The 22063-nt window shown below is 39.8% G+C and overlaps 3 protein-coding genes across 3 annotated transcripts in view; 2 read left to right on the top strand and 1 right to left on the bottom strand.

Moving 5' to 3' along the window:
* Positions 1-22063, top strand: part of LOC115756127 (salutaridine reductase-like) — a 39991-nt gene that overhangs the window by 14563 nt on the left and 3365 nt on the right. The window lies entirely within an intron of this gene.
* LOC115756124 (salutaridine reductase-like) lies at positions 6621-8910 on the top strand. The gene is made up of 5 exons (XM_030695810.2): positions 6621-6697; positions 6815-7058; positions 7143-7208; positions 7718-7900; positions 8277-8910. The coding sequence occupies exons 1-5, from the start codon at positions 6690-6692 to the stop codon at positions 8652-8654; spliced, it is 879 nt and encodes a 292-aa protein (XP_030551670.1). The 5' UTR covers positions 6621-6689; the 3' UTR covers positions 8655-8910.
* LOC115756126 (salutaridine reductase-like) lies at positions 19306-21139 on the bottom strand. The gene is made up of 5 exons (XM_030695811.2): positions 21072-21139; positions 20710-20953; positions 20561-20626; positions 20038-20220; positions 19306-19838 (listed from the first exon to the last, which is right to left on the bottom strand). The coding sequence occupies exons 1-5, from the start codon at positions 21077-21079 to the stop codon at positions 19461-19463; spliced, it is 879 nt and encodes a 292-aa protein (XP_030551671.2). The 5' UTR covers positions 21080-21139; the 3' UTR covers positions 19306-19460.

Below are 22063 nucleotides of genomic sequence, written 5' to 3'. Positions count from 1 at the left end.
TTAGTCTATTTTGAACAACTTTCATGTTTTGACTTTTTTTTTTCTAGAAAACGCTCAATACTATTCGAAAATTGCAAAACAAAATCAGTTGATGCAAACACCAAAAACAAGGACCAAATATCATATTTGATTTTTTTTTTGGAGTGGAATTGTTATGAAGTTAGCACCATTGGAAATATTGAAATCTATTTCTGCAACTTCTATGAAGAAAGATTTTCTGAATTCGAGCCCCAAAAGATCACAACAATCGGAAGGTTAGGAGCCAGCTAGCCTTCGAGTTTTATTGAAAATTTCTGTAAAAGTCAATGACCATTTAACTTTAGTCTATGAACACCTAATGATTATTCAATCTGTTCCCAACAACTTAGGCAATCTTCAGAGTTCAAATATGAACATTGAAGAACATGTTCAACCATATTCATCCAAACCCAAGGAATCGCCATCAATACATCATCAAATAAGCACTCATCAATACCAAAACACCCCGTAGGCGTCATCCATCAAACTTGGAGCCATCCGAACGAAAACTAACATCTAAATCAAGTATAACATCACATTAAACATGGCTAGACAACAAGCATATTTCCCAGATAAATCCAAAAAAATGACTAACCATTCTAGGTCAAATTTCTAAGATAAACTCACCTAATCATGTAAATGTAAGTTATATTAACCATCTAACACGGGAAATGGTCCTTAGAACATAGCATAGATGGTTCAGCCACATTGAAAATGAGGGCTAAACATGAAATTTCTTGGAGTCTACGCTAATGCACTTCAATTTTTAGGCCGATTTTAGTTCAATTGACCAATTTCTTCATGTCCTAGTTAAAAATTGAACATATCCTGAAGTTTGTACTCAAACTTTACACATTCTTGTGTTGTGGACGGACTGGAGAGTCGGGTTGCAAGGCTGATCGGGCGAGTGGTTGAAATTTGGCCGGCAATTAGGACATACATTTCCCCTATGTCTAGTAGGAAACCCAAAAAAATCGAGAGAGAGAGTTTTTTTTTTTTTTTTTATGTGTGGCTATCTAGAAGTTGATGTTTGGCTCTAGGCTGCATTTGCTCATCCGGATAAATGTCGGGATATGATATGTTTTATCATATTCTGTGTTTAGTAGCTGTCTAGGACAGGATAAAATCGGATATAGATGGGATATAGCCTGGATAAAAAGATTCTAGGGGGAGATAAGATAGACCCAAATAGGATTACTCTTGTCTAGCTATTTTTCTGAAATCCCTATGATCTTTTTTTCGTTCTCCTTAGTTCACATGCATCCTCCACATTGAAGTTTCATGAAAACACTTCACAAAACAGTGGATAGTCGAAATGTCTTCTTCCCCGTAGCAACAATCCGACGAACTCAACCTCCATCTCCGGCGAAGAGCCATAGGCAGTTTTGCTTCCTCGCAAGGCTTCATCTCTCTCCCTCCCCTCTTTCTGCATCAATATTCACACGCTTTACACGGTTCGCGAGTTCCTTCCTGGGTTTGTATTAGATTTCATGGGTGCATTTATTTGTGAATCTAGCTCTATTTCTCTCTTTCTAGTCTCGATTTTTCTTTTTGGCTTGCAAATTCTCATTTTTGGTGGTGTCTCTCTATTCGGTTCTCTGTGAGTCGAAACATGTCATCGATTTTCTAGTGAACACGGTATTGTTTTAGTGACTTAGTTGAGTGTGGAATGCGCAAAGAAGTCTTCCATGATAGAAAAGAGTCACCTTTTTTTTTGCTTTCTGCATGAGTTAGTGAGAAGAGTTGACGGGGGACGATGACAAGGTAGATGTGTGCAGCATGACGAGAAGCGCAATCATGAGCAATCTGTTATTATTGGGGCTTTGCATTTGTCGTCGGGTCGAATGTGGCTTATAGTGATCATGACCCTTCCAAGGTTTATACGAGAATGATCTAAAAGAAATTGAGTCGCCTCAAGTATGATATGTTGCCAAATTCGAGCTTGACTCGATTTGTATATTCGATTTCTCAAAACTTCATTCGAGCTCTATCAAGTATTGGTCTCATTTGTACTATTTTAGGAGCAATATGACCTAGGCTTAGCAAAGTCAAACCATTATTTGGATAGGCTCCGAAGGGCATCTGCACTTGCCATTGTATCACATTCATTGATAGTTCTAAGAATATTAAGAAAACTGAAGGGAAAATATCAATCCGGAGGTAGGGATTAGCAACTAAAACGCAGCTTGTCCTCCTAAACATAGAAACGCCATCAAAAGAAAAACAAAACTGGTGCATTTGTGTATTTCTAGCAATGATCATGGATTGATTCTGTAAAACTCTCTTGATTTGAAAAAAATATTATTTTGGATGATTTTGCTATTATCTAACCCGCCGGTTTGTACTTACCTAATGTTATTATTATTTTTTCCTCATTAGATATGGATCACGATGATTGAAAAGAAATTTTTAGTATTCTGATATTAAAGGAGATAAACCTATAGATGTTGCTTTTGTGTATGATGTATATGATTTTGGCGTCCATTGTTGCTTAAAGGCACTACCGTAGGCATATATTGAAGGATCGCACATTTTGTAGAAGCTAAGCTCGGTTAGATCATCATGATCGCCTCATTACTAGTAGGACATAAATTGTGTGGAACAACTTAGGGTGGATAGACATACATTTACTCTACTATGTGAATTGGCACATACAATTGGTGGGTTAAAAGAAGATGGACTTGTAATTATAGAAGAACAAGTGGCTACGTTCCTACATATACTTGCTCATCATGTGAAGAATCGTCTCATCATCAAATTTAGATTTACGAGATATGAGGAAACAATGAGTAGATATTTTAACTTAGTTTTAACTATGGTGATAAGAATGCATAGTGTTCTTCTTGTCTCACTTGAACCAATTCCAGAGGAATGTACCGACGAGAGTGGAAATGGTTTAAGGTATGTTTGTTATGCTATTACGTGAATTAATTTAATACTTTAAAGATAAGGTTATTTCATTAATTTCATATTTCTGGGGTTGCTTAGGAGCATTAGATGGTACTTACATTAGGGTACATGTTCCGGAGGTTGATAAACCAAAATATTGAAATAGAAATGGTAAGATAGAGGCCAATGTGTTAGGAGTTTTCTCACATGACATGAAATTCATGTATGTTTTACCTTGATGGAAAGGCTCGGTAGCAAATTCTAGAGTGCTTCGAGATGCTTCGATTAAACCAAATGGTTTGGAGATTCCTGTCGGTAAGTTAAGCCTTTATAAATATGTTGCATTCTTTGTCACATGGATTTTGATGATTCTAAGACAATTAATGATGTTATTCTTTGTTATTAGGTTATTATTATTTTGTAGATGCTAGATACACTAATGGAGAGGGCTTTTTTGCTCCTTATAGAGATACTCGATACCACCTATCCTAATGAACAACAGGTTGTACGCTAAATTCTCTTGAGGAGTGCTTTAATATGAAGCATTCTCAAGCTAGAAATGTCAAATAAATATGCTTCGGTCTACTTAAGCTAAGGTGGGCTATTCTAAGGAGTCCATCTTCTTATCCAATTAGAACGTAAGGTCGAATAATCATAGCTTGTTGCCTTATACATAACTTGATAAGAAGAGAAATGACTATTGATCAACTTGAGGCATAATTAGATGAAGTTGTTAGCCCCATTGAAGATGTGGAAACAATTGATATTGTTGAGACATTGGATCATTGAATGACATGGAGGCAAATTTTAGCAGTATAATTGTTTAATGAGTGGAATGCAAGTCGAGGTCATGAAAGAGTTGCATGATTTGACATTATGTACAAAAATCACTTGTTTCCCATTGTTGTAAGACTCGTGTTGTAAGAAGTTTTTTTATTCTATTGGTATTATACATGTAATATGGTGCTGGTTTGTCATTATCAAGGCATATATTCCTTATGTGATGTTTAAATTGTGGCTAGATTGCAGGTTACCCACCTCCTCCAAATAGGCTTAGTTATGTACCATTTATCTTGCTTTTAAACGAATTGCTTACCTACTTGTTATTTACATACATCAATTTGAGTTACATTAATTTTGCAGTGTGGTATTTGTGGGTTTTGATGAGCCTACTTAACAATTCCAGTTTCTTACAAATATGTTTCTAGTTTGGCTACAAACTTCAGTCAATTCGGAAGTATGTGTTAAATAATAGAAAAAATAGTTCAAATATATTGGTTTGTGAGTCTAATTTTATTTGGATTTTGCAATTGAAATTTGTAAGTCTAATCATCTATGCATGCTTTCAAGCACATATATTTGCATGGGGCATTACGTAGGGGCATATATGTCATTTATATTGATATCTAGTTTCAACAAAACAATGAATTGGATAATATATGAGAATATCCGATTTTAAGTCCCTAGTTCACAAAACAATGGATATGATATGACAAAATCCTCAATTTTTTATCCAATCATATACGATCCTATTCCGACTAGAAATCCGGACGATCAAATACATAGGGTTTTTCCTAGGTTTTTGTTATGTCATTTTTGCACGTTATGATTTGAGTTATGAGTTATGATCCTATGATTGATCTAATGGCTCATATTAAGACTTGATGAACAACAAAGAATATGATTGGCTCATTTAAGGTGACACGGCTTGATGACATGTTACCTTTGATGACCATGATCATAAATGTAATGAATGGCTAAGATTGGACCCGTTTATTAATGCAAGGGCGTTTGGGTCATTATTTGCTCTAAGGGTAATTTTTGGGCAATTTGGGAGATTTTTTCGAAGCAGGGGCGAGAAGGGGCGTCGGAGGATCTTGGCCGTCATTTCCGGACTGGCTCGACTTCATTCAAACCAAGTTGACCTGGTTGACTTGGAATCGCCCAAACCTCAATTTTTGTGTTTTTGCCCCTTGGGTTGACTCGTTCTTGTCGCAAGATTTGAATTCGATTCACCCAATTCATGCCGCAACTAAGCTCTCAGGGTTGGGTTTGATTGGCTCAATCGAACTCTCCACGCGTGTTGACTTTTGTGGAGAAAGTCTATCATATCTTAAATCCACACTCAAACTTTTGATCCCAATAGTTAAACCTAAAATTGACCAATCGAAAACCCAACTTTCGAATTTCGAGAGAAGTCAATTTCTAATTGATTTTTTTTTTTTTTTTGTAAATTTGATGAAATCAAAGTCGAATTTAGATAAAATGAGCTGATTAGATGATTTTTTCATTTTTTATTTTTTATTTTTTAGGAGTTTGATTGAAAAGTGAACTTTTTAGGGAAAAAAAAAACGGCATGTAAGGATTCTTAGGACTCTTTTTAGCTAAGAAACGGACTCCGTCGTGATCAGAATTCTGAAAATCTCGATTTTTAAAACTTAAAACTTGTCGGCCGAAATTCAAGTGTTAACATGCACGACTCTTAAATGACTCAATGGACAGAAACATAGGACACTGGTCTGAACGAACTGCAAGGAGTGCAAAGGCATCAGCATTGGGGAAACTGACCCTCCAATCCATGGTACAAAACACACTATCAAGCCTTTTCTTAACGAAAGCCTCTCCTTCCTTGTGATCAGCCCGCGTGAAAGCACAACCTTTACTCTCCATATCCATCAACGAGCAAGCATTTAGGAAGTCCCGAAAAGCATTGAGTCTATAATGTTTAGCCATGCGCATCCCAACCTTCTCCTAATGATATAGAATTTCATTGAAATCTCCAATACAAGTCCAAGGGAGATGATTCATGAGACTAATGCCACGTAATTTATCCCATAATAAAACTCTCTCGTGAAACTGTGACGGTGCAGGAAAAAAGGTGAGTCGTATCTTCTGTTTACTTTCCTTAATCACACACTCCACATCTACAAAAAAAAAAAAAAAATCTCAGAATGTGACTCCACTTTCATTGAAGCTGGCTCATTCAAGAAAATCGCCATACCTTCTGCAATACCCACTGGATTAACTATGAAGCAGCTCTGAAACTGCAGCCTTCTCTCTGTGCCATGAAGCATTTGTTCCTGGTTTTTAGTTTCCATAAGAAACACCGCACTACGCCGGCAAGTCTTAAGTTTTGCAAATGCTCGAGGCCCTCGACACTTTGAACCGGGGTGTCGACCATTGTAAAAGTGCTCGAGGCCCTGTTACAATGGCTCTTCTGCCGAAAGACGGTCCACCCGGCATGTTCTTTAATCATGCTGCGATATCGTCATTCTGATTAAAGCCCCCCCCCTTTTTTTTTCTCTTTTTGGATATATTGAGAATTTGGGATTTGAGAACTGAGATGCATAGATATGAAAGATGGAGTGGAGAGGGGAGCATTTGGGTATTGCTGATGAAGTTGTTAACAATTTACTAGTATCCTTGTATCTCTCTCGAAGACTTCCTCGTGGTTTGACTTTATCCTTGGGTTGTGTATTTATGGTTTTGGACGAAGTAGGGCCTTCTGGGTCAAGAATGACCACCAATAGATAGCATGACGAGGAATCGTCACGGCTTACGTTATGAACTTAGACAACCGACGGCCACGTATAAACCTACGACGTACTGGCTGACGTTTTCTCTGTTTCCTTTTTCTTCCTGACTAGATAGACAAAAAGGATGCATTTTCCACCTATAAATATGCAATCAACAAAGCCATACCAGAAGAGCCACCATCCTACAAAACCTTTCGAAAAGAAAAAAGAGAGAGGCAGAGCATAACATTTCACGCTCTTCATCAGATGGACAGGTACTACTCGCTTTTACCACCCTTGATGAATTATGGAGACCGGTTCGATATGTTTTGTTCCAATATAAATGCAATCCCTTTCTATTTTGTTCTCATTTTTTGTGTTAATTTTTGCAGGATCGCAGTTGTTACCGGTGGAAATAAAGGGATCGGATTGGAGATATGCAGGGAACTAGCATTAAATGGAGTATTTGTTGTATTAACCGCAAGAGATGTGAATAGAGGGAGCGAGGCTATCGAGAAGCTTGCGGGTATTGGGATCTCCAATGTGGTCTTTCATCCGCTCAACGTGGTCGACAGGACCAGTGTCGATTCACTGGCGGATTTCGTCAAGGCTCGGTTCGGAAAACTTGATATTTTGGTAAAATTTATGCATAGGTCACTTGTTATACTCTGTTTCGAATAGATTAAGAAAAGAGCCATAAACGAACAATTTGCCTTGCAGGTGAATAATGCAGGCATAACTGGAACTACATATATGAACGAGGACTTGGTTTTGACTGCAGAAGATGTGAGTTTTCTCAAATCGGCTATACTACCATGCAATAAAATTTTTCACATAAATTTTTAATGACGTGATTTGTAGAACATAACGTTAATTTTCATTTTCCTAGCTACTAGCCTTAACACACATTTTCCGGTCATTTAATATTATCTTAGCGTTTGATTGGAAATCATTATCATGCGAATTCGAAAATGTTAGTTTGAACGTTAACCCGTTCTTTCTTTTGACATGAAAATATTCCTTGTAGTATAATGTTTGGGGCATCCATTTGATTTCTTCCCTTTGCTCCCTTTTATTCAAGGCGTAAATCACACCGCTTTTGATTAGATATCTGACACGCTAATTCGAAGATGTTAGTTTGAACGTTGTCCTGTTCTCTTCTTGACATGAGAATATGCCTTCTAGCATAACGTTTGGGGGCATCCATTGTTCTTCCTTTCTTCCCTTTTATTTATCGAAATCAAGAAGCTTAAATTGGCTAACACTGTCGTCTTTCTCATGTAACCTTATTGCAGATTAGAGGTCCGAAGGCCAAATCCATGAAGAAGTACTTTAAGGAGACGTATGAATCAGCAGAAAAATGTCTGAGGACTAACTATTATGGAATCAAACAAGTAACTGCTGCTCTTCTGCCTCTTCTTCAACAATCAAATTTGCCAAAAGTAGTCAATGTCTCCTCTTCCCTTGGTCAGCTTCAGGTATGTATTTCATTGGTGTAATACGCGAATGAGTTTTCATGTCGTTGATCGAGAAAACCATGTACAATACTTATTGTGTCGTATTGTCGTTTAATGCAACGACGTGCGATGATTGAAAATCATTATGTGAAAGAAAAAAATTTGATAAGTGAGGCAGATTAGAAGAATCGAACACAAGGAATGTAAAATAACCCACAGTTTATGAGCTGCACTAATGTTTAACGACTTTCCAATTGTAGGCATAACTCCATTAAAAAAAAAAATTATAGTCATAGCAAGTTGAATAATCTAGCATGCTCGTTAATTTCTCATAAATATTAGTCACTTGCATAGTCTCTCATGATGAGATTGTTCATCTTATCCTTCTTGAAATTAGTACATCCCCGGCGAGAACATCAAAGAGGAGCTCAACGACATCGATAGCCTCACGGAAGAGAAAGTGGATGGTTTGGTAGTGAGATTTCTGAAGGATATGAAGGAGGATACGTTGGAAACCGGTGGCTGGCCGATCCTCTTATCTGCTTACCTCGTCTCGAAGGCAGCTCTTAATGCTTACACACGAGTTTTGGCAAAGAAATACCCTGGAGTCGCCATCAATGCCGTGAACCCCGGTTTTACCAAGACTGACCTAAATTGCAACACAGGACTTTTGCCAGTTGAGGAAGGCGCGAGAGGTCCCGTTACGGTTGCTCTATTGCCAAAAGATGGACCTTCCGGCGTGTTCTTTGATCGGAATGTAGTATCCACCTTTTGATCAAGATTTTGCTGAGTAGTGCGGAGAGGCTACGTCTGTCTAAACCCTAAACTTATGTTCTTTTGTATCGTACGAGTTTCTAAACCGCGTTAGACTTATTTTACTGAGATCTGAGAGAGTGAAGTTGTCATAGAGTTGGGGAGAGCGGGAAGCAGAAAAAATGACTTATGCTGATACGAGTTTCGGAGTGATTTAGCACCGTACAAAATTTTCAATTCGAATGATTCAATATCCTATTCTACAAAATTTGTCATCATATCCCTAGCAGTCTTCCTCGTGGTTTGACTTTATTCATAGGTTGTGTACTTGTGATTGGACAAAGCGCGGAAATTACCCAAAAAGTCCCTCGCAGTCCTCCTCGTGGTTTGACTTTATCCTTAGGTTGTGTACATTGATTGGACAAAGCAGGGAAATTAATCAAAAAGCCTAAAACATATGGTATTTGGACGGGATCAATCCTAACCCTTTTAATTTGATCAATTTAATCATAAAATTTTTGATAATTTGTCATTTGAGACCAACCTGTTGTAATAGAATATGCGGAAACTAACCAGATCTTGTAAATAAGTCAATGCGAAAAGCACAGAAAAATTAACGAGGAACGATAAAGGACACCAAAGATTACGTGATTCAGTCCGAATATCGGTACCTACATCCACGGGAGAGCCAGCAAGAACAATCCACTATAATCGGAGAATCAGAATTACAATCGCTCAATACGATCGTGTTTCTCGCACCTAAATTATACCCAAATCCTAAGTGTTCACAAATAAACAACTTAATTGGATATAATAAAACTCACGCGCAAATATACTATGCTCAAGGCTCCTCGCGCGATCAAGAGAACGTCACCTCTTTCGTTCACTCTTTTTTCCATCTTCACGAGTCGTCCTTCTCAGAGCCTCCCCTGTTCGGGCCTTCAATCTTTTGTGCGGCACGGTGGGATCTTTTTTTTCTTTTGAGTCTTCGCGGCGCTACTCTTCTAATCCCAGGAGTTCGCCGTATAGCAAAAAGAAAGAAATAGTATATGTGCGTGGGTCCCTCTCTTGGTCAAACCCTTGACCGAACATTGCTCAAGAAAGAAGTCGTGCACTTCTTTCTTTCCTATCAGATCAAGATCTTCCTTTTTATAAGCAAATATGTACAAAGAATAAGTGTCCCTTATTTTGTCCTCTAGTGGTCGAAACCTTTCTTAGTTTAAATCCCAACAGAAGATGGCCTTCAAGATTTTACTTTGCACAAATCGATTTAACAAATCGATATATATATCCATAAACGAATTAAACTTGAGACATATATTTAACAATTCTCCACCTTGGCTCGATGTTTGAAACCAAAGTCATAGTGCTCATCATCCATGCTGCTCTCCATCGCCCCAATGGACGATCACTCTCTACTGACGCCTATAGTGCTCAAGCAAAGCTTGAGCTTCGCCAAAGGAACATGCTTAGTCATCATGTCCACAGGATTCTCTCCTGTAGCTATCTTTTTCACAACAATCTTACCCTTCGTTAAGACATCTCGGATGAAGTGGTACCTGATATTGATATGCTTTGTTCGCTCGTGATAAACCGGATTATATGCCGGATAAATCGCACCTTGGTTATCACAGTGTATATCAACATTTTTCTGTTCTAACCCAAAGTCCAAGAGCAAACCTTGTAACCATATCGCCTCTTTCGCTATAAAGGTTAGTGCCATGTACTCCGCCTCGGTTGACGACAAGGCCACGTGGTCTTGTAAGGACGCCTTCCAACTAATCGCACCACCTGCAAGCGTAAACACGTACCCTACTAAAGATCTGCACTCATCCAAGTCACCCGCATGATCGGAATCCACAAAACCAGTGGTCTCACTGCCATCACTGTCCCTCCAGTATACTATACCAACATCTGCTGTCCCCTTCAAATATCCGAGGATCCATTTCACAGCTTCCTAATGAGTTTTACCTGGATGCTTCATATAACGACTAACTACACCGATAGCTTGTGAAATATCGGGCTTAGTGCATATCATAGCATACATAATGCTACCAACGGCACTAGAATAAGGAACAAGAGACATATGTTCCTCCTCCTCCTCGGTGTGCGGCGATAACTTAACTGAAAGTTTAAAATGCTTCGCTAATGGAGTACTCACAGACTTCGCTAACCGCATATTAAAACGTGCGACAATTTTCTCAATATATTTCTTTTGAGACAGACGCAAATAATCATGCGATCTGTCACGTAAAATCTCCATACCCAATATTTTCTTTGCAGCACCTAAATCTTTCATCTCAAACTCAGCACTCAACCGCCTCTTCACACATCAATATCGGACATATTTTTCGCTGCTATCAACATATAATAGCAGATATATCAAAGACCCATCCTTCAATCTCCTAAAATAAACACAACTATCCATTTGACTCTTTGAATAGTTTTGACTAGCCATGAAAGCATCAAACCGCTTGTACCACTGTCTAGGAGATTGTTTTAGCCCATATAATGATTTCTTTAACAAGCAAACATGGTCTTCCTTACCCGGAATAGCAAATCCCTTTGGCTGCCTCATGTAAATCTGTTCCTCCAACTCATCGTGAAGAAACGCCGTTTTTACATTAAGCCGCTCCAACTCGAGATCCCGTGCAGCAACTAAGGCAAGTAAAACACGAATAGAAGAATGTCTTACCACAAGAGAGACCACCTCGTTGTAGTCAATGCCCTCTCGCTGGGTATACCCCTTCGCAACAAGCCTCGCCTTGTACCTTGCTGCCTTGACACCAGGAATGTCCTCTTTCCGTTTATAGACCCATTTACTTCCGATAATCTTCCGGCTCTTGGGTACTTTAACTAACTCCCATGTCCGATTTCGATGGAGTGATTCCATCTCTTCACTCATAGCCCCTAGCCAATGCGACGACTCAGAACTAGCCATCGCCTCAAAGTAAGACGAAGGTTCATCTGTCTCCACCTCATCACCTATAGTCAAAGCATATGCAATATCTGTATAACCATAACGTACCGGTGGTTTAATTTGCCTTCTCTATCTGTCTACGGCTATACTATGTTGCGGCAGATCTGGTTGTTCATTATCACCGTCTTCGGGAATTGCAGCCTCATCTGCAGCCTCAACATCTGTTACCTCCGAGGTCTCTGGAGTCTCCACCTGAAGCTCCACCTTACTACTAACACCATGATCTATCTTCTCTGCTGGTTATGTCTCGTAACTCCTCTGTTGAAGCATTGCGGTCTCGTCAAAGATCACATCTCTGCTGATTAGAAAACCAGGTGATGCGGGATCGATGCACCACAGCCGGTAGCCTTTCACCTCATGTGCATAACCTAGAAATATGCACTTCTTCGACCTCGACTCAAGCTCACCATCACTCGCATGAGTATACGCAGGACATCCGAATATTCGTAATCCGGAGTAATCAACAGGTTTCCCCGACCATACTTTCTCCGGAGTCTTCCACTCGATAGCAGATGATGGAGATCGATTAATCGGGTAACATGCCATGTTCACTGCTTCGGCCCAAAATTCCTTGCCTATTCCAGCATGCGAAAACATGCTCCGAGTCCGCTCAAGTAAAGTTCTGTTCTTCCATTCTGCCACGCCATTTTGCTGTGGTGTCCCAAGTCTTGTGCGGTGTCTCACAATCCCTTCTCTCTCACAGAACTCGGTAAAATCTTTACCACGTAACTCTATGCCGTTATCAATTCTTAGGCACTTGATCCGTTTATCCGATCGCTTCTCAATCAATGCCTTAAATTTCTTGAACCGATCAAACACATCAGATTTGTGCTTCGAAAAGAATATCCATACTTTCCCGAAATAGTCGTCGATAAATGTTAGCATATAACGAGCACCTCTTTTCAAAGGAACCGGAGACGGGCCCTAGACATCCGAATGAATATATTCTACCGGTTGCTTGGTCGAATGAATACCCGTAGCAAACTTAATCTTGCGCTGCTTCCCAAAAATGCGGTGTTCACATAAGTCTAACTTACTTGTCTTATGACCCTTTAACAACCCTCTATCACTCAGCATCGTCATACCCGCCTCACTCATGTGCCCTAGACGCATATGCCATAAACAAGTTAAATCAGAATCTGACTCACCTAATGAAACTGCAGCGGCTCCCGTCACGGTCTCTCCCAGTAGATGATAGAGAGAACTCACTTTCTTCCCTTTCATCACTGTCATGGCACCTCGAGAGATCTTCAGCACACCACCTTCAGTGGTGTACTTACACTTGATATCATCGAGTGTCCCCGGAGAAATAAAGTTTTTCTTGAGCTCCGGTATATGCCTCACGCCTGTCAATGTGCGCACCACGCCATCGTGCATCCGAATCCGAATCGTCCCTTTCCCCACAACCTTACAGGATGTGTTATTCCCCAACAGAACTATACCATCATCTGCAGTCCGGTAAGTAGTAAACCAGTTCCTATGAGACGTATATGATAAGAACACCCCGAATCTAGCATCCATTTATCTCCCGACGAACCTGCGATCACACACAAGACAGCCTCTGTATCACTAGTGCTCTCTTCAAGAACGTTCGCCACACTGGTTGTGGCTTTCTACTTATCACCTCTGTTTCTCAACTTGGGACAATCTCTTCTGATGTGCCCCTCTTCGTGACACTCAAAGCATTTCACGCGTCCCTTGGACTTTCTATGACGTGACTTAGATATGCTTTTACCTCTGTTGCTCTTGGACCCTCGTTGTTGCTCTCTACCCCGAATCACTAGTCCTCGCGCTACATCCTGCGCTAGACTGTCATCTCGCAACTTTCTTTGCCACTCTTTAGAAAATAAGGGGGATTTTACCTCTTCCGAGGTAATCGTAGTACGCCCCAGCAATAGTGAATCAGCAAAGTGCTCCCATGACTCTAGTAGGGAAGCTAACAACATCATGCCCCGCTCTTCATCATCAAGTGTTTTACCGACCTTCTTCAAATCCATCATGAGTTTATTAAATTCATCTATATGGGTTCTGATAGACGTACCTTCGGTATATCTAAACTGGAACATCATCTTCAACATATATAAGCGATTGTTCAAACCCTTCGTTACATAGAGTGCCCGAAGTTTTGCTCACAATACTGCGGTATCCTTCTCCTCACCAACCTCTATTAACACTTCATCCGATAAATTCAACATGATTAAACTTCTAGCTTTTCTCATTACCATATCCTTTTCAGCATCTGTCATCGTTTCGGGCAACTCAGCCTTGCCCTCCAATGCTTTTGCTAAACCTTGGGTTGTCAATAACGCCTCCATCTTGAGGCTCCATAACCCAAAGTTGTTCCTCCCGTTAAACTTCTCAATTTCAGCTTTCACTCCGGACATAATTGCAATCACGGGATATCCAGATAATAATCGGACAAGCAAAAGCTCCAAATCACAATCTAGAATATCCGAACCTGGCTCCGATACCAATTGTTGTAATAGAACGTGCGGAAACTAAATAGGATTTTGCAAATAAGTCAATGCGAAAAGCACAGAAAAATTAACGAGGAACAACAAAGGACACCGGAGATTACGTGGTTCGATCCGAATATTGGTACCTACATCCACGGGAGAGCCAGCAAAAACAATCCACTATAATCGGAGAATCAAAATTACAATTGCTCAATACGCTCGTGTTTCCCGCACCTAAATTATACCCAAATCCTAAGTGTTCACAAATAAACAACTTAATTAGATATAATAAAACTCACGCGCAAATCTACTATGCTCAAGGCTCCTCGCGCGATCAAGAGAACGTCACCTCTTTCGTTCACTCTTTTTTCCGTCTTCACGAGTCGTCCTTCTCAGAGCCTCCCCTGTTCGCGACTTCAATCTTTTGTGCGGCACGGTGGGATCTTTTTTTTCTTTTGAGTCTTCGCGGCGCTACTCTTCTAATCCCGGGAGTTCACCGTACAGAAAAAAGAAAGAAATAGTATATGTGTGTGGGTCCCTCTCTTGGTCAAACCCTTGACCGAACATTGCTCAAGAAAGAAGTCGTGCACTTCTTTCTTTCCTATCGAGTCAAGATCTTCCTTTTTATAAACAAATATGTGCAAAGAATAAGTGTCCCCTATTTTGTCCTCTAGTGGTAGAAACCTTTCTTAGTTTAAATCCCAACAGAAGATGGCCTTCAAGATTTTTTCTTTGCACAAATCGATTTAACAAATCAATATATATATATATATATATATATATATATATATCCATAAACGATTTAAACTCAAGACATATATTTAACACAACCAATCAATTCCGGCCGGAAAAGATTAATGTGGACGCCGATCATTCTACTTGATACGATCAGCACTAATGTGAATAATTTTTGTGATTCTTTAAAAAAATTAACTTTTCATTTTTTATTCTTTGCCGGCCAGTGTCACAGGCCTCGGAGACCTCGCCATAGCCACTCGTCAACCAAGTTAACATCGAAAGCTATACATGGTATTGACAGGCAAGTCATACCCCGCTTATGTATCTTTTAGGAAAATGTTTCAATGACAGTATTGTTAGGGACGATACAATCTCAACAGAAAATTCACACACCATCATATGCATGTTTTGCATATGGTATTCATTGATTGGAAAATCGTGTGATTAGAAAAAACTAACAGTACCATCGGGCTAGTAGTTTCCTATTTTTTATCCTATGTATTTATAATTTTAAAGAGATTTTAACGTGAGAAAGAAAGTCATCGCCACTCGGATAAGTATGATGAGGAGTCCATACGGCGTTCGTTATGAACCTCAACGATCAACGACCAAGTATAAACCTACGACGCGCTGTATGACGTTTTCTCCGTTTCCTCCTTTTTTTGTTCTTTTCTGGCTAGATAGACAAAGCTGATGTACTGTCCGCATATAAATACTCAATTAACGAGCCATGGCGGAAGAGTCACCGGACTCACCACCCTCCAAAACCATTGGAAAAGGAGGAAAGAGGCATATTTTAAAATTTCAAACTCCTTATTAGATGGACAGGTACTACTTGCTTCCACTACTCTTGATGATTCATCGAGAACATTTTTGATATAAATGCTGGCGCCACGTCGCCGGCTCTGATGTGGACATTTTTAAATAATATTTTAATTTTTAAATATTTTTAATGTCCCTTTTCTTGTCATGTTCTTCCTTCTTGCTACTGTTCATGGCCGGCGACCTAGCCAGCGAGGGTCGCCGGAGTTTGGCGACCATTGGACCAGGGCCGCAAAGCCCTCGCCGGCTGCCAGTGAGGGCTTCATGACCCCCGATTGGCGTCGCTTGGCCTTGCCCGGGCTGCGCGAGGCCTTGGCGGCCGCGGGTGAAGCCCCTCGCCCGGATCCGGGCAAGAGCAGCCTCGCCCACATTTGGGCAAGAGCAGCCTTGCCATGGCCTCGCCCGTGTCGTGGCAACGATTACAGCTCCTCCGTATCCTTTTGGCAGCCCCAAGCTAAGGCTTCGACTCTAGTCCGTTGAGTGAACCTGGGTGAAACTTTTGCCTCTATTTAGTTTGTGTTGGATCGAGTAATCCGAGATGGATGACAGCGACCTTTGGTTTTGGGTTTGAGCGACAGCGACCTTTGGGTCCGAGGAAGGAAGTGCTCTTTCACCTATTTGTTGTTGAACATCACATATCGTAGTCTTTCCACTACCTGCGGTTCCCCCGAGTGGCGCGGCAGCGGGTGTGGCCATGGTGAGGCTGCCTTCACCCGGATCCGGGCGAGGAGGCCTCACCCGCGGCCATCATGGCATCGCCCATGTTGGGCGAGGCCCGGCGACTCCGGTCGGGGGTAGCAAAGCCCTTACCAGCTGTCGGCGAGCACTTCGCAGCCTTCGCCCAATCGCCAGCGAGCTTCGATGACCCTTTCAGCTGGCTCATCGGCCATGAACAGTGGCAAGAAGGAAGAACATGAAAAAGAAAAGAAAAATTTTAACAATTAATTACAAATATTTTTAAAAATAAAATATTATTTAAAAATATCCACGTCAGCGCCGACCGGCAAAATGAACTGAATTGGCACAATTAAGAAAAAAGTTTAGGATTCAATTGGCACAATTACAATAAGTTTAGGACTATTTTTGTAATTATCTCACCAAAAATAGGTGACGTGAATGCCGGTCGTCCTACGTAGCAGTAAATATTTTCGAATAATTATGAATAATTTTATGAATTTTCATAATTTTTGTGTCTACTTTTTTTTTCCCTTGCGGTTAGGGCCGGCAATAGGTGTCCTTGCTTGGCCAGATTTGGCAAGGGTGTTGCGACGGCTTCACCTAGCGCTGGTGAGGGCGTCCCGGCTCGCGATAGCCCTAAGTGCATGCGAAAAAAGGGTGAAGAAAGAAAAGAAAAAAAATTATATGAAATTCAAGAAATTATTAAAATATTTTTAAAAATGTCAACGTCAGCATCGACTATGCTATGTAAGATGGATAACGTCTACGTCGGCGATTTCCAATCAAAATTGGCGGAATGGGCTGGATTGACATAAGTTCAAAAGGTTTATGACTAAATTGGCAAAAAAAAAAAAAAAAATAGTTTAGGACTAAATTGATATAATTATAATAAGTCTATGATTTTTTTTTTTGTAATTCTCCCAAATTTCTGTAGCTCGCTTGAGTGATTGATATCTGCTAACGATTGCGTCTCGGTAACGGACGAGACTAAATTTGGTATTTTTAGTTTGTACGTGGAGAAGAGGTCGTGGAATAAATAGGGAAAGATTGACATAATTGTTTGGTGCCTGGAAATGCATAAAATAGGACACCTACCATGCTTGCATACTAAAATTTGTCTAGTTATAAGACTAACGCTTCGTTTATTTCACAAAAAATAAATAATTGGTAAAATATTTTTCTAAAGATGATTTTCTGTATCACTTATAAAAATGAATGGACGACAATAATTTTCATCATCCATTTCTATCGACTAATTATTTCAAGTGATATGAGCAATCACCTTTAAAAAAAATATTTTTCAAATAATTTATTTCTAGGAAATAAACGGAGCTTGGAAAAAACTTCCAGGAAAATATTTTTTGGAGTTTTTGCTTGGCTTTTTTTCTTGGTCGGGTTCTATCCCCACCCCACTCCTCCTGAAGGTGGGGATTCAAACCCCCAATTTCCCTCTTCCCAAATGGAAAGAGTGGTCATTAGGGAAATTTCCCAGTGATTGCAAAAACCCCTTCAATAGTGGAGAAAATATTTTCCTCCTCTCTTTCACACGTCCTTCTTTTATTTTTTTATTTATCTTTAAAAAAACTCAAAAAATTATTTATTATTTTTTTTTTTTTTTTTCTTTTTTATTATTTATTATTTTTCTTTACTTCTTCCTCCTTCCGCCAGTTCTTTCTCCGTCCTCCACCGACCGCGGCCTTTGGCGATGGCTAGCTGCCCCGCGATCGGCTATAACATTGGTCAACGAGCTTGAGGCTTGGTTGGTCCCGGCGATATCGAGCTCGCTGCATCCGGTCACCGGTCGAAACTAGAAGGAAAAAAAAGAGAAAATGGAAAAAGATCAATAATATAAAATTTGGAATTTAAAACAAATAAAAAATGAAAAGAAAAAAATAAGAAAACAAAAAAAATTATTAAAAGGAGTCCATGGAGAAAAATCAAATCCGATTTTCTATACAAAATGAAGGAAACTATTTTCTAAGTCTTTTTCATAATTTAGCCAATCATCAAAAAACATTGTCATTTGCCCAAAAAATAACATTTCAGAAAATATTTTCAGAAAATCTCGTATTTTTTGTGAAATAAAATGGAGCCTAAATATTTATTCATTGACTGACCATTCTTAGTCGATCGTTGACGGATTATTAAAGTTGCTAAAGTGTGAATCTCATGTTAGAATCAGGAAAACGAGAAGATGGACGGTGAGAGTGTGAATTTGATTGATCGAGTTTATGAATTTTAGGGAATGAATTTGATTGATTCGCAATTCAGCCAGACTAAAAGATTCTGAGTAAAAATTGAAGAACTACATGATGGACCTAAATAAATTGAAGAACGACTACATGAGCAGGAAAATATTGACATGAATGATGAATTTCACCGCACCGCTATTAGAACAAACTACTATCTAACTATGTAGAAACCATGTTTGACAATATATATATATATATATATATATATATAGAAAGCATGAAAAAAGAAGAAGAAAATATTTTCATTTAACGACTCGGGAACGCTATATCAATTGGTTGGCTTTGAACATCTAGATTGCCGGTTAAGAACATATTTTGACCGTTCCAATTTCAGACCTGATTGAAAATAAATAAACGATAATATATTTTCATTTAACAACTCGAATAGCGTGCTCACCCATTTTCCTAAGTCCATGCAGTCACTTTCTTTCTGACAGATTCAAAATATCATTCATTTGGGATTAGATACGTTTTTCGAATCAGTCTCTTGATGCCGGACGGCGTGTAGATTCTTCAATATTCAAAGAAATCTATATTAGGTTCACAAGGGAAGGTCAATGTGTACTGTCGTCCCATTGAGCGCGATGTCTGAAAGATTGGCAAAATGGCCTCATTTGGATCTTGTATCATTCATTATACCAGTGGCAAGATGTTTATGCGTGACATTGGTGTTCCTCGCCTTTGATCGGGCAAAAGCGACGAGCTTGGCTAAACGGACAAGAACATCGATCATTTATTATCCTCCCCAACTCTTTGACAACTTTACTCACTCCAATCTCAGTATAATAAGTGTAATGTGGTTTAGAAACTCCTACAAGTCGATAGAAGGAAAAACATAAAAGAACGTAAGTTTAGGGTCCAAACGAACGTAGCCTCTCCGCACTACTCAAGCCAAATCTTGATCAAAAGGTCGATATAACAGTCCGGTCGAAGAACGCGCCAGAAGGTCCATCTTCCGGCAATAGAGCTACCATGACGGGACCTCTCGCTCCTTCCTCGACTGACAAAATCCCTGTGTTGCGGTTTAGGTCGGTCTTGACGAAACCGGGGTTCACGGCATTGATGCCAATTCTGGGGTATTTCTTCGCCAAAACTCTTGTGTAAGCATTGAGAGTTGCCTTCGAGACGAGGTAAGCAGATGCGATGATTGGCCAGCCTCCGATTTCCATCATATCCTCCTTCTTATCCTTCAGAAATCTCAGTACCAAATCATCCACTTTTTCTTCCGTGAGGCTATCAATGTCATTGAGCTCCTCTTTGATATTCTCGCCGGGGATATACTAATTTCAAGAAGGATAAGATAAACAAATCTTGTCATGAGAGGCTATTGTTAGAGTAATTTGATATTAAGCCATGCTTTCATCTAACAACTTAAGCTTTTAGAGCAATTGGCAGTAGTCTTACAAAATTTCACAGGGTATCAAAGTAGAAGGAACAACATGAGAATTCTTTCTTGAATTTCACCAGCTAAATACATACCTGAAGCTGGCCAAGGGAAGAGGAGACATTGACTACTTTTGGCAAATTGGATTGTTGAAGAAGAGGTAAAAGAGCAGCAGTTACTTGTTTGATTCCATAGTAGTTAGTCCTCAGACATTTTTCTGCTGATTCATACGTCTCCTTAACGAACTCCTTCGTCGATTTGGCCAGCGGACCTTTAAACTGCAATAAGGTTACGTTACATGAAAGAGACGATAGTGTTAGCCAACATAAGCTTCCTAATTTCGATAAATAAAAGGCAACAAAGGGAAGGAAAAAAAAAAAGAATGGATGGCCCAAACATTATGCTACAAGGAATATTTTCAAGTCAAGAAATGAATGGGTTAACGTTCACATGATCAAAAGCTAAGATAATATTAAAAGATGAGCAAATGTGTAGCCAGGAGAATGCAAAAGCGGTGTGAGATAAGTCTTAACGTTGCATATGTTCTATCAATCACGTCGTTAAAAATTATTTTAAAAACTATTGCATAGTAGTATCGCCAATTTTGATAAAACTCACGTGATCTGCAGTCAAAACCAAGTCTTCTTTCGTGAGTGTTACTGCGGTTACACCTGCATTATTCACCTGCAAGGCCACCTTTCTTTTATGGCTCTTTTCTCAATCTATCCAAGACACCATATAATAAGTGACTTATGCATAGATTTTACCAGAATATCGAGCTTTCCGAACCGAGCCTTGAGGAAATCGGCCAGCGAATCGACGCTGATCATGTCGACCACATCGAGCGGATGAAAGACCACGTTGGAGATCCCAATACTCGCGAGCTTCTCGATCGCCTCGTTCCCTCTAGTCACATCTCTTGCAGTTAATACGACAAAGACTCCATTCAAAGCTAGTTGCTTGCATATCTCGAATCCGATCCCTTTATTCGCACCCGTAACGATCGCGATCCTAAGAAGATTTAACACAAAAAATGAGAACAAAACAAAAAGGGTCAGCACTTATGTCGAAACATATCATATCGAACCGGTCTCGATAATTCGTCATGAGTCGTGGAAGCGAGAAGCACCTGTCCATCTGATGAAGAGCCTGAAATGTTAAAGTCTGCCTCTTTTCTTCTTTTCCAAAGGTTTTAGACGGTGGTGGCTCTGTGGCCCGTTGATTGCATATTTATAGGTGGCACCTAAATCATTTTTGTCCTTCTAGGCAGGAAAAGAAAAAAAAAGGAACAAAAAACAGGAAACTGAGAAAACATCAGCAAGTACGTCATCGGTTTATACTTGGTCGTGGATCATTGGAGTTTATAACGTATGGGGTGACGTATCCTCGACGTTCCACGTCAGGGGTATCTGCTTCAGCGTCATAAATTACCCAACCAGGTATGTACGTCGCCCAGAGCTTGCCGTGTTAACTAAGTTGACTGACTGGCCGTTTATTCAAAGAGCAGTCAACAAGGAAGAACATGGAATAGAAAATAAAAAAAATTAAAAAATTCGAAAAAATCTTTAAAAATTAAAATATGATTTAAAATAGGGGTTCACCACACACAGAAAAAAGATAAAATTTCTCATTGACACTATCTATAAAAGATTTAGGACTCCCTAACTCTGAAAAAGTTTTTAGGCTTGACTTGCTCCGACCTCCAATACGTTTAGAACTATTTCCTCCGGATAATCTTTTTCATTTTTCGATCTGGATCGAACAGAATCTAGTATAAATTTAAAATATTTAGATCTAAATCTTAGAAAAGAATTTAAGCTGATGCATTTTGCATAATTACTAATTAATTTAAGGCTTTTTTTCCCAATTTTCTTGGATGTAGTAGCTTATGATTGGAGCAAAGTGGCCGTAGGCTCCGGGAGCAGTTGCGCGAGCTCTGAAGCCCAGGACGACGTCTTCTCTACCCCTGGTCGCAGAGCTCATGGTCACGGCTCGCGGCCTCCATGGCTGCCGACCTCGAGTTCTCGAGGTCCGCAGCCATGGCGGCCGCGAGCCGTGACCATGAGCTCTGCGACGGTGGCCGACGTCTCAGGGCTAGAGAAGACGTTAGGCCGCCAACAG

Source organism: Rhodamnia argentea, chromosome 9 (genome assembly GCF_020921035.1).
Source record: "Rhodamnia argentea isolate NSW1041297 chromosome 9, ASM2092103v1, whole genome shotgun sequence".
NCBI classification, from domain to species: Eukaryota; Viridiplantae; Streptophyta; class Magnoliopsida; order Myrtales; family Myrtaceae; genus Rhodamnia; species Rhodamnia argentea.
This window is presented reverse-complemented; position numbering and strand designations above follow the sequence as displayed.